Here is a 13,892-nt window from a genome sequence, read left to right on the forward strand (position 1 = left end):
CAATTTCTAAAAATAGAATTATATTTCTATACTATTAATCATAGTATACTCTTAAGTCTTACTTACTATTAGAACAGGGTCATTTTGCCTTTCTTGTCTTCTCAAAAAAAAATAAAATTTAGAGAATTAAGACAAAGTAACTAAATAAAGACCATTACAGTAAACACAGGGAACTGGGAAAAACACTCAGGTGTCTATGGTGATAAATACATAAAACAGCTGATCTCTGACCATGTTGTATAAAGTTACTTGCTGCCTCTATAAAATGTCATTAGTAGAGAGGTTTTTCAGCAAATTTAGTAAAACACAAATAGAACTGAAACCCTCATCTCAAAACAAAAACCACAAAACAAGTTAAGAAACCATAGCTTCAGAAATTCTTTTGATGAAATAAATGTTGTGGATTGTATTCTCATCTGTATAGTTAATCCCTGCCTGATTTTCAAAATCGGCAGGAAAAAAGGAGACAGAATTCTCCAGGTACAATCCCTCAAATTAGAAACATCAGCCTTGTGCTAATTTTCAGCAATATAGCAGTCTAGAAATCAGTGAAAAATTATAAACTGTTTTTTCAACAAAAGACAGTAGGAAAGGATTATAAAGCCCACCGTATTTTTCCTAATTCTAAGTGTCAAGAATATATTGTGCTGGATTCTCCAAGATACACATTCCCCTTTCAAATTCCATTGGATGGAACGCTGAGACACACTGAAGTCTATCCTACAATTCTCATTTAGCCCAGAAGTACAGAAAAGAAACCCTAAGTTTTAAACAGTTGCCTTTATAAAAGTATCATGACTTTCATAAGAAATCACAACTGTCTTTGGTATCTATGTTTCCTGTACAACTATTATGTTTACTGCTGAATTCGCTGTTGATATCATTATTATTGCTGAAATGGTAAAGGAACTTAAGTTAAATATTTGAAGCCTTAAAAGAGAAAGTGTTGATAAAAAACTTTTATGGCAAAAATAAAAATTATTTGGATGTTCTTCCAAAGATGAGTAATAATAGGTTCTTATTCTTTTGAACAGAGCAAATGTCCAAAATAAAATGTTTTTACATTTCTTTGTTTTTATGTGCTGCTATACTTTTAAAAGGAATAAACAATATTCACGTTCCATTCAGAAGTTTGTTTTGGTTACGTCACATTTGCTACACACCTAAGCTATTAGTGTATATAAACTCTGCATAACAGAGCATGATGACCATGTCCCCAGAAAATTCTGTAAACACAACTCAGAGCCATTATAATTTATAAACTCTCCACAATTTTCTACAAATATTTTAGGGACTAATGATACATGTTTATCTAAAAATCAGATTTCCAGCAACACTGTTTGGTGTTAAAATCAGTAACAGGTCTGAGTTTTTCCAGGGAAGCTGTATTGCATCACAAGCCTAACTGAATTTGGAGCTGAGTTATTACTAATTTTATGATCAACAAATAAATTCATGCTTGCGAAAACTATGGATAGACAAATGATACAGGAGTTAAGAAAGAATAAATGCCAAAGAATACAACTAATCGTGAGATGAACAAAACAATAAGGCATTAAATTTTAGGAATACTCACATTTATGGCATCTGCCAAGATTCAGGCTACATTGTTTTATCTGCTGGTATTTTTATTTCAAAACCAAAACTAGCTGCAGCATTAAAACTCACTGGTAATGCAATAAATGTACTCATAAATTTATAAATGCAAATAATATCAATAGTCACGTTGTAATTTCCAATGTCATTACAAAACAGGCAACAATAAGGGAACATTCACTGAAAATAAAATCGGTATGTGCGGAGTATCTTACTAAGTGGCTCATTTCATTTTACCTCATTTTATGTTTACTATAATTCATTGACAGAGGTACAATTATTACTCTTGTGTCAGATGAGGATTTAGGTAATCTTCCCAGGACACACAGATAGTAAGTGGCTGGAACGAGCTTAAAGCCTAGGGTCATCTCTTAACCACCCCGGGCTTCAGTCACAAATGTAATGGGGTAATCTGCCTATAAAAAAACCTTGACTTTTTAAAGATCAAGTTTTGTTGAGTGAAATGTAACTTTTTACTTTCGATTGGATGTTCATTTTTGTTTTACAGAATACGAATCTGTGAGTGGAAACAAGTATTCTATTTTAACAATTTGTACAAATTGATGGGGACATGAAATTTTGTACGTGTACACAATGTGCAGTAACCGAGTCAGGGTATTTAGGGAGTCCATCCCGAGTATAGCACATTTTTATTTAACTGTAGCCATGCTGTTCTGCTATCAAACACTGAATTTATTCCCTCTAACTGCACGTTTATAGCCTTTAACCTACTTCTCTTCGTTCTCTCCCCTACCCCCGACTCACTCTCCACAGTCTCTGTTTTCTATCTTTCCACTGTCTACCTCCATGTGACCAATGTGTTTAGCTTCCACATTTAAGTGAGAACATGTGATATTTGCCTTTTTGTGTCTGGCCTATTTTATTTAAGATAATGACCTCCAGTTCTATCCATACTGTTGCAAAAGATTTCATTCTGTTTTATGGTCAAATAGTTTTCCCTTGTGTATGTACATCACATTTTCTTTATCCATTCATCTGCTGATGGATACTTAGGTTGATTCCATATCTTTAATATTGTGAATAGTGCTGCAATAAACATGCAAGTACAAATATCCCTTTGGTATATTGATTTCTTTTCCTTTGGGCAGATACCCAGTAGTGGGATTGCTGGATCACATTGTTAAAATTTTGAGAAATCTCCATATTGTTTTCCATAGCCATTTTTTCATTATAAAAATAAACATCCAATATTACTAGCAACAGTGTATAAGAATTCCCTTTTCTCTGCATCCTCGCCAACATCTGTTATTTTTTGTCTTTTTAACAACAGCCATTCTGATTGGGGTAAGATGAAATCTCATTGTGGTTTTGATTTGCATTTCTCTGATGATTAGTGATGTTGAGAATTTTTTCATAAAACCTGTTGGCCATTTGTATGTCTTCTTTTGAGAAATATCTACTTGTGCCCCTTGCCGACTTTTTAATGGAATTATTTTTCTCCTATTGTTTCAGTATTTTTCATATTGCAGATGTCAGTCCCATGTTGGATGAATAGTTTAAAAATATTTTCTCCCATATAACAGGTTGTCTTGTTACCCTATTGATTATTTCTTTTGATGTGCAGAAGCCTTTTGGTTTAATTAAACCCAATTTATTAAGTTTTGTTTTTGTGGCCTATGCTTTTCAGGTCTTAGTGATGAATTCTTTGCCTAGACCAATGTCCCAGAGAGTCTTTCGTAGGCCTTCTTCTAGTATTTTTATAGTTTTGGGTCTTACATTTAAGTCTTTTATCCATCTTGAGTTGATTTTTGTGTATGGTGAGAGATAGAGGTCCAGTTTCATTCTTCTGCATGTGGCTATATAATTATCCCAGCAACATTTACTGAAAAGGTGTCTTTTCCCCAATGTAAACTTTTGTCTGCATTGTCAAAGATCAGTTGGCTTAAATAAGTGGTTTTATTTCTGTGTTCTCTATTCTGTTCCATTGGTCGAGGTGTCTATATTTATACTAGTACCATGATGTTTTGGTTACTATAGCCTTATTATATATTTTGAAGTTGGGTAATGTGATGCCTCCAGCTTTGATCTTTTTACTCAGAATTGCTTTCGCTATTCAGGCTCTTTTTTGGTTCCATATGAATTTTAGGATTGTTTTTTCTAATTCTGGGAAAAATGATATTGATAATTTGATAGAGATTGAATTGAATCTGCAGATTGCTTTAGGCCATACAGTTATGTTATATTATTAATATTAATTCTTCTGATCCATGAGCATGGGATGTTTTTCCATTTGTTTGTGCCACCTTCAATATCTTTTACCAGTGTTTTGTAGTTTTCCTTGTAGAGATCTTTCACCTCCTTGGTTAAATTTATTCCTAGGTATTTTATTTTATTTTTATTTTTGGTAGCTATTATAGATGGGATTGCCTTTTTGATTTCTTTCTTGGCTAGATAACTAACGGTGTATAGAAATGCTACTAATTTTTGTACGTTGATGTTGTATTTTATTGAATTTTATTGAAAATTTATTGAATTTATTCCTGAAATCTAAGAATATTTTGGTGGGGTCTTTAGGCAGACCATATTATCAACAAAAAGGGACAATTTGACTTCTACTTTTACAATCTGGATGCCTTTTATTTCTTTCTCTTGCTTGATTGCTCTGGTAGGACTTCAAGTACTATGATGAAGAGGAGTGGCAAAAGTGGGTATCCTTGTCTTTTTTCTGTTCTTAGAGGAGACACGTTCTAATTTTCCCCATTCACTATGATGTTAACTGTGGGTTTGTAATCTATGGCTTGTATTACTGTGAGGTATGTTCCTTCTATGCCTAGTTTCTTAAGATTTTTATATCATGAAGGGAGGTTGAGTTTTATCACATGCTTTTTCTGTTTCTATTGAGATGGTCATATAGTTTTTTTCTTTTATTTTTTTGGTATGCATCACATTAATTGATTTGTGTATGTTGAACCATCCTTGCATATGTGGAAAAAATAACACTTGATCATGGTGTATTATCTTTTCAGTATGCTGTTGGATTTGATTGGATAGTATTTTGTTGTGGATTTTTGCATCAATGTTCACCAAAAATATTGGTCTGTGGTTTTCTTTTTTTGCAGTATTCTTGTCTGGTTTTGGTATCTGGGTGATGCTGGCCACATAGAATGAGTTAGGGAGAATTCCCTCCTTTCTGATCCTTTGGAATAGTTTCAGGAGGAGTGGTATCAGTTCTTCTTTGTAAGACTGGTAAAATACAGCTATGAATCCATCCAGTCCTGGGATTTTATTTGTTCAGAGACTTTTTATTACTGATTTAATCCTGCTACTTCTTAATTAGTCTGTTCAGCTTTTCTATTTCTTCCTGGTTCAATCTTGGCAGGTTGTTTGTTCCCAGGAATTTATATATTACCTTTAGGATTTTCAGTTTGTGAGCATATAGTTGTCCATAATAGTTTATGATGACGACCTATTGTATTTCTGTGGTATCAGTTGTGATGTCTCCTTCTTCATTTCTGATTTGGTTTATCTGTATCTTCACTTTTCTTGGTTAGTTTAACTAGTGGTTTATCAATTTTGCTTATCTATTCAAATAAACAACTTTTTATTTTGTTGATCCTTTGTATTGATTTTTTATTCTCTATTTCATTTAGTTCTGCTTTGATCTTTATTATTTCTCTTCTGCTAATTTTGGGTTTGGTTTGTTCTTATTTTTCTATTTTCTTGAGGTGCATTGTTAGACTATTAATTTGTAATCTGTTTTTTTGATGTAGGCACTTATAGCTATAAACTTTCCCCTTAGTACTGCTTTTGCAGTATTCCACAGGTTCTTGGATATTGTTTTTCCATTTTCATCTGTTTCAAGACATTGTTTGATTTCCATATTAATTTCTCCTTTGACTTGATGATCATTCAGGAGCATGCTATTTAATTTTCACATATTTGTAGAGTTTCCAAAGTTTCTCTTGGTATTGATTTCTGGTTTTATTCCATTGTGGTCTGAGAAAATACCTGATATTATTTCAATTTTTTAAAAAGTGTTGCAAATTTTTTTGTGGCCTAATGTATTGTCTATCCTGAAGAATGTTCCATATGCTGGGAAAAAGAATGTATATTTTGCAGTCATTGGATAGAATGTTTTGTAAATGGGCGTGGTGGTAGTGCATGCCTACTGTATTAGCTACTTGGGAAGCTGAGTTGGGAAGATAGTTTGAACCCAGGAGTTTGAGGTTATAGTGAGCTATGATTGCATCACTGTATTCCAGCCTGGCCTTCAGAATGGGACCCTATCTCTTAAAAAAAAAAAAAGAAAGAAAAAAGTTTTGTAAATGTCTGTTAGGTCCATTTGCTCTGAAGTATAGTTTAAATCCAATATTTCTTGGTTGATTTTCTGTCTAGATAATCTGTCTAATGCTGAGAGTTGACTGTGGAATCTCCCAACTTTGATGTATTCTATGTCTAGTTTAGATCTAGTAATATTTGCTTTATGAATCTTGGTGTAAGAGTGTTGGGTGCATATATTTTGAGAATTGTTATATTCTCTTGCTTATTGGTCCTTTTACCACTATGTAATGATCTGCTTTGTCTTTTTATTAATGTTTCAGATGTAAACTCTTTATCTGATGTAAGTATAAGTACTCCTACTTGCTTTTGATTTCCATCTGTGTGGAATAACTTCTTCCATCCTTTTACTTCAGTCTGTGTGTGTCATTACTGGTAAAGTGAGTTTCTTCTAAGCAGAATATATTTAGATCACGTTTTTAAAAGATTTTAATCCATTTATAATCAAGACGACTATTACTATGTGAGGCTTTGTTCTTGTCATCTTGCTGTTTTCTGGTTGTTTAATATATTCTTTGTTCCTTTCTTTTTCTATTACTGTTTGTCATTGTGGTTTGGTGGGTTTCCATAGTGGTACGATTTGATTCCTTTCTCTTCCTCCTTTATGTGATTGCTTTATCAGTGAGTGTTATAGTTCTGTGTGTTTTCATGATGATAAATGTCATCCTATAGCTTCCAGGTTTAGGACACCCTTGACCATTTCTTGTAGGGCCTGTGTAGTGGTAACAAATTTCCTCAGAATTTGCTTCTCTGGAAAAGACTTTATTTCTCTGTTACCTAAAGTATAATTTTGCTGGATATAGTAATTCTTGTCTGAAGGGTCTTCCCCCCCTGGCCCCCCCCACCTCCTCAGCGCTATTAATATATCACACCATTCTCTTCTGGCCTATACAGTTTCTGCTGAGAAATCCCTGTTAGTCTGATGGAATTTCCTTTATAGGTGACTAGGTGCTTTTCTCTTGTTGTTTTTAGGATTTGCTATTTGAGTTTAGACAGATTGAATATAATGTGCTGTGGAGAAGATGTGTTTGCATTTTATCTGCTTGGAAATCGCTAAGCCTCCTCTATGTGGATGTCTAAATCTGCTGCTAGATTTAGGAAGTTTTAATCCATTAATATTATTTTGTGGCCGAGCACGGTGGCTCACGCCTGCAATTCTAGCACTCTGGGAGGCCTAGGTGGGAGGATCACTTGAGGTCAGGAGTTTGAGACCAGCCTGAGCAAGAGTGAGACCCCGCCTCTATAATTAAAAAACAACAACAACAACAAAAAACCCCAAATATTATTTTGTTAGATAGGTTTTCTAATCCTTTTGCTGTCTCTTCGCACCCAAGGACACCAATATTTCCAATATTTGGTTGCTTTAAAGTTTGGTTTTTTAAAAAATTTTTGTCTGACTGGATTATTTCAAAAGACTTGTCTGCAGGTTCTGAGATTCTTTGTTCTTTTGGATCTAGTCTACTGTTGAAGATGCCAAACGTATTTTGTATTTCATTCAATGAGTTCCTCAATTCCAGAATTTTTTATTGGCGCTTTCTAAAAATATGTGTTTGATAAATTTATCAGTCATACACTGAACTGTTTTTCTGATTTCTCTTGTATCTCAGTGAGATTCTTCTAAAGCAGTATTTCGAATTTTTCATCTGGGATTTCATGAATTTCCTTTTAATTACAATCTGTTGCACCACCTTTGGTGGCATCATATTTACTTGCTTTTTCATGTTTTCTGTGTCCTTACATTGGCTATCTACCTATACATCTGATGTAATAGTTGTTTCTTCCAATTTTTTGGAATTGCTTTCATAGGGGAGAACTTCTTCCTGAAGATGTATATATGCCATTGGTTGGGTAGGATGCTTTGGCTTTGATTTTGGGTACCTGCAGTAGTGTGATTTCCATGTGACTTCTTTTGCTATATGCAGTGTCAGTTGTATCTATGATTACCTCAGTGGCTTAGGTGCAGTTATTAGTGGAGGTTGTGGTAAAGTTTTGCCGGGGACTAGGATGCCAGGTGGGCCAGACTTTGGCCCCATTGGTGGGCTGAGCATTCCTGTTCTTGGCCCCCCGAACAGCTTATGCTGTTACTGGTTTTAGTGGGTCCAGGAAGGCCAATTCTTGAGCCTTGAAGAGGCTTGCTCCAATGTGGGTAGTGGCAATGGTAGGCTGTATATGTGGGCACATTCCTGAGTCCCTGGGTAGCTGGTGTGATGTGCGTGATGGCAGTAATAGTGGCAGAGCAACCCACCAGAACCCAAATGGTCCATGTTGGTGTTGGCGGTAACTGCAATAGGTTGGGGTAGCCACTCCTCTGGCCTACTGGTGGCACACGTAGGTAGGTGCTAGCTGTGGTTATATTGGCAGGTTGGGTTGGCCGAACATCAGACCCAGGAGGGAAGGATCAGGTGCCAGTCAAGGTGGACTGGGCTGGCTGCTTTTCAGGCAATTGTATGGCATGCTGGATTACTGGGGGGATGGGACTGGGCCAGCGGACTTGTCCTCAGTTCTCCTGGTAGAGCATTCGGGCGCTGGCTGTCATAGGCAGGAGTGGTCCTCAGGCTACAGGCAGAATGCTCAGGTATGGGCAGTGGCGGCTGTGCTGTAGGGCTGTCACTAGGAAGGGTGGGGTCCCCTCTAAGCTGGAGTGGCATAGGCAGGAAGGTGTGAGGTGTACAGTTTGCTTGGGCCTTGTTCCCACAACAGCCTACAGCAGCAGCAGGGGTGGGATTTGTCTTCAAAGTACAGGAAAGTTACCAGTCTTCCTTCACTCTCCATGACCTGGAGGTGACAGCCACTTCAGCCCAACCCAAAGGCAAGACTCAACTTTGTAGGCCAGGCTCTCAAAACGGTATTGGATAAGAGCTTGCCACCAGGGAGGGCAGGGCCCCTCTCAGCTGGAGTAGCATGGGTAGCTGTAGAGAGTGCGGTATGCTCACACCTTGGTCTCACAGTAACCTGTGGCAACGGTGGTAGGATTTGTCCTCAGGGTTCATGGCAGTGTCAGACTCCCCACCTCCCTCTGCCCCCCACCCCTTGCTCCTTGCCCTGGAGGCAGCAGTGGCAGCTTCAGCCCAGCTTCAGGGAAGGACACAGACCTCTGGAGGCTAGGATCTCAGAATGGCACCAAGCTACACTTGCCCTGGGCTTGGATGCCTGTGGCACTCCGCATGAGGTCCCTCTCTGGGGCAATATTTCTTTGCAATCTCTAGGCAGCTACCTATGTTAGTCTCAAGGCCCATGTGGGTCGAGGGATTCTTCTATAGCTAAGATTGTAAAACATCATGGAGAGACTGCGGAGCCCTGGGGATTTCTCTTACTGTTTCCCTGCATCAGGGAGCTTCTCCTGGCTCCCAGCTGATTCCAGTTAAGTAAGCTGCCTTGCTTCCCTCTCCTTACTTGCTTTTGGTGCTTCCCATCATTTCTGTTGAAGTCCAGTGTCCTCTCCTAGACAATCTATTTCAAGTATAAACATGTACTTGCTATTTTGGTTCCTCTGCATATAGTCAGCCATCTTGAACTTATCTCTCTAGGAACAGGTATTCTAAGCACTTGGGAGAAGTTCAGGGACCATGTAAAAAAATAGGAACCAAGTTTATCATGTTCCTTATTTAGGGACTATAATATATTCAGGTGCTATTCAGTTACAAAATGTCATACTGAAGATACTTAACAAATATTTCTCACTTGATTTAATTTCCTCACCTTCCAGATGTGTTCTTCAGTATGGCAAGAGCATCTGGATAGCCATCCATGTTGTAGTCTCCAATATGAAGGGTAATTGGAATTGGTATTTCAAGTGGTTGTTGCTCATGCACAAATGGCACAAAGCCCCAGAGTGTGCCCTTATTGCTGAAATCCTGTAGGACTGGAACCCACTGTGGAATAAAAGAAAAAGATTAGACTTTATTTTAGAAAAAAATTCACCATTTGCAAAACAAATGATCAATTAAAGTTCTCAAGATAAGCACTATTTTACTTCTCTTTCTGTAAAATATGGTAAAGTATTATAATTTACTTTAATGAATAGGTGACTGACACTTCGGGGGAAAAAAAGTCTCCCTTAGAGTTTATCAGCAGTCATCTTCGAACTGGCATATAAAGCCTTAGAAAGTTTCTTCACAGTATCACACACATATATATTTTTTTAAGACAGGGTCTTGCTCTGTCACCGAGGCTGGAGTGCAGTGGCGTGATCATAGCTCATTGCAACCTCGAACTTCTATGCTGAAGTGATCCTCCTGCCTTAGCCTCCTGAGTAGCTGGGACTACAGGCGTGCACCACCACACTTGACTAATTTTTAAAATTTTTTGTAGAGATGGGATCTCACTAGGTTGCCTAGGCTGGTCTTGAACTCCTGGCCTCAAGCGATCCTCCTGCCTTGGCCTCCCAAAGTGCTGGGATTATAGGCACGAGCCACCATGCCTGGCCTGTAACACAAATTTTAGCAATGAACTGATATAAATACTCATGTAGTTGAACTACCCAATTTAAAATTTGTGTCAAGTGGGGATATAGCCTTAAATGAATATTTCAAGCTTTAGTTAAAGCAAACTGTAATATCATCTAATACTGATGTCCTTTCAGGAGGACCAACTTAGGAAGAAAGTTAGAACATTGCCAAGTCTCCCTTGTTCCCCTGCTGTGCCTCTTACACATTAAGATGACTTCAGTCATCATCCTCCAACCAAGCAGCTCATGAGGCTTTCCAAACAACACCAGGCCCAACAAGCTTTGTCTGGAACTGACAAGAACTTTTTAGCCAAGGAGAATGAGCTTTGTCATTAAAACAGCTAGAAGCTACATTTTTAGTAAATTCCTTTATTTCTGTTTTGATTGCAGTAAAGAGAACAGAGAGAATAGGCTCATTTCAAAATGAGCTTTTGGAATTTCCTTTTTTCTTCTCATTGCACAAATCTTCACTTTCTAATAACTAAAAATCTGAAGAGTGGTCATCATGCCATTAAAATGATAGATGTGCCCACAATTAGCTAAGAGTCCAAACGCTGGCAGATAACCTAAGACGTCCGAACAGAAGTGGGCACAGCTGACTTGAAATGGCAGGAGGCCAAACACGCCTACAGATTCTCTTCTTTTCCTTATAAGCAGGTGACTTATTTTTATAGCTGCAAGCCAGACCATATTAAAAATGGCTTCTTGAAAAGGTGTAGTAAAAACAGGGTATTTCCAACATTTCATTTGTTAAGTATATTTTGCCATAAGAAAAAAAAACTTGATAAAGACATACAGAAAATGAGTTTCTTTTTTTTTTTTTAAAAACCGGTCTGCATCTTTAATAATTTTTCAATTTTTCTTCAAGCAAAAAAGTATTACTTAATCATCAAAATGTTTGTTTCACTTGATTTTGAAAAAAACTACTGGTTTAGTTTTAGAAGAAGATGGGAAATTCCACAAAATGCCAAGTTATGAGAAATTTCCAAAGAGGCTGACAGTTTATTAATGAGGATAAGCTGTATCAGATAAAGTATTCCTGTTAAGGTAAATGTAATAAGGTCTAAAAAGTAAACAGATTTTTCACTTAATGTGACTCCCAAAATAGTCACCAAAGAACTGTGACATTTATCTTCCCAGAGAGAGATGTCTGTATAATTTGAAAATATTCTTACAGTACTGTGTCACTTGAAGGGATAGACTAAATCATAGGTTTACTTCTACTTATGACTCAATAATGAAGAGTTACTTGAACTAATGTTTAGAGTGATTCAAAACTTTAAAAAAAGTTCAAGATAAAAGTGTGAAAGTTATATGCTTTTATTTACTTAATATTTTTGTCTTTAAGGCTAGTCACGTGAAGCATGGGGAGTGGAGAAGGAATAAAGAAATCTGTAACTGGTTGTGATCAATTAGTTGTACATATCACCGTACTCAGACCAACTAGGTAAATGCCATTAGAATGCTGACTGTTTGAGGATTTGTTTGCTTTGGTGTTTTCATATAAAATGTGATGTTCCCGACCCACAAAGGCTATAAAAGTCCAAGTGTTACTCTATCATTTATTACCCCTCCAGAAAGAAAAGAAAATTGGTTAATTCAAATACTATTGTTATAACTTATCATGTCCATAATAATCCTCCACTGTGACTATCATATTCTAAATTGCTTACCCATAAGCTACAGGTAAAAAGTCAGTATGAGAGAATGAAATAGATTTAGATATCATAAATAAATACAACATTAGCTTTGAAAATAGATAAAATGTTGTTCTATATAACCCTTTATTATAGTGTGTTTTGCCATATAAAAAGCTAACAGGTTATTTAATAACAGTATCCAGAATGGGCTTTCTTTACCAGATATGATTAAAATAGTACCTTTCCCCTCAATAAACAAAAAATAGATTTAAATGTATTTTGTGATGTCAAAATGAGGACGTCAATAACTTAATTTTGGGTTTCTCTCTGATTTTTCAGATACCTTTTCTAACCCTTGAAGATTTCTTTCAAGCAAATAACTCTGTTTACATTAAAAAACAAGCTGATATACCTGCTTTGTCCCAGATCTCACTAAGTAGATGGTACTTTTCTGGCAGTTTTTATCTTCACACCCTGGTAGTAAGTGGTCCATGTGTCCATCTCCATCTGTCAAAAGAAACTTCAAAAGTCCATTAATAGCCACAAAAGAAAGTGTTCTCGTATGGCAGATTCAATTTTCTATTTGTTCAAAGTCTACATCAATCTCGACAAAACTGAAGAATTTGACACATGGGTTTATAATGAATATGATTCAATTAAAAATCACTCTGGCCCTTGCTACCTATTATCTGAACTGTGTCTTACTTTAAACTGCAAACTTTTTTGTGGTTAAGCATTTATCCACTGTTGGAAAAAGACCCAACTTCACGCCTTAATGTTAAAATCATCAATTTTAAAAAATGTAGCTTTGACTTATTCACGTAATTATCATTGCTGCCACAGGAGAAAAATAAGCATGTCAGTAGCAATCCATTATTATATAGCATCTTTTAAATGTGAGACTCTTATCATTATACATAGTTTTAAGTGCCTTTTATTCAGCATGAACTTTAATCCAAGCGTTATAAAGCTCTTAGCATTCTGGCTTCTAAAAAGTACCAATAAATTTTTATCAATAAAAAAGCAAATGAACGGAATACAGATGTCCTTTACAACTGACTGGTTTGTACAAAGCTGCCCACTACTCTGCAAACACCTGCAGAGGTGAGGTTACTGAGGAACCTGAAGGTTGCTCCTCTAGTGCCCCTTCCTATCTGTTGTCCCCCCTACCTTTTGGGGTTTACAGATTCTGACATCCCCAAGCTAAATCTCTTTACGTGGACATTCACAAGAGAGTAATTACTTAGCTTTTAAATTTGGGGCCTGATTTTGTGTTGCTTTAATTACTGATTTATTTGCTATGGTTTATTAGATCATTTAATTTGTACACTTAGAAGGAAATTAAAAAAAAATTATCATTAGGCCGGGAACAGTGGCTTACGCCTGTAATCTTAATACTTTGGGAGGCTGAGGTGGGAAGACTGCTTGAAGCCAGAAGTTTGAGATGAGCCTAAGCAACATAGCGAGACCCCATCTCTAAAAATACAAAAATTTAGCTGGGCTTGGTGGCATGTGCCTGTACTCCCGGCTACTTGGGAGGCTAATGTAGGCTAGGCTTGAGCCTAGGAGTTTGAGGTTGCAGTGAGCTATGATGACACCACTGTACTCTAGCCTGGGCAACAGAGTGAGATACTGTCTGAAAAAATAAAAATTATTTAAAGAAATATCCTTCACTGCATAGGTTTACATATTAAGAAAGCTATATTACTGTAGCAAGCCCATTAAGTCTCCAATAGTGTATTCCAAAGAAACAAAATGAATTATAAGGCTGAGTGGGGTGAAAATCTAGCCAATGGAAGCTGACCTCTGCAGGGAAATGTAAAAAGGCACAGCAAAGTGCAAAATTGATTTCTCTCATTTAATTTCGTGATTTACTTACTTATGACCATGATTACTATTTGTGATAATAA

At 36.6% G+C, this 13,892-nt stretch overlaps 1 protein-coding gene across 1 annotated transcript in view; it reads right to left on the reverse strand.

The window, feature by feature from the left end:
- ITFG1 (integrin alpha FG-GAP repeat containing 1) overlaps window positions 1-13,892 on the reverse strand; it is a 323,849-nt gene that overhangs the window by 153,595 nt on the left and 156,362 nt on the right. The window contains exons 5-6 of the mRNA XM_012653960.1: window positions 12,395-12,502; window positions 9,595-9,767 (exon numbers count right to left, since the gene is read on the reverse strand). Of these exons, the coding sequence (XP_012509414.1) occupies window positions 9,595-9,767; window positions 12,395-12,502 (281 nt within the window). The remainder of the gene's footprint in view (window positions 1-9,594; window positions 9,768-12,394; window positions 12,503-13,892) is intronic.

This window comes from Propithecus coquereli, unplaced genomic scaffold (genome assembly GCF_000956105.1).
Source record: "Propithecus coquereli isolate 6110/MARCELLA unplaced genomic scaffold, Pcoq_1.0 Scaffold436, whole genome shotgun sequence".
NCBI classification, from domain to species: domain Eukaryota; kingdom Metazoa; phylum Chordata; class Mammalia; order Primates; family Indriidae; genus Propithecus; species Propithecus coquereli.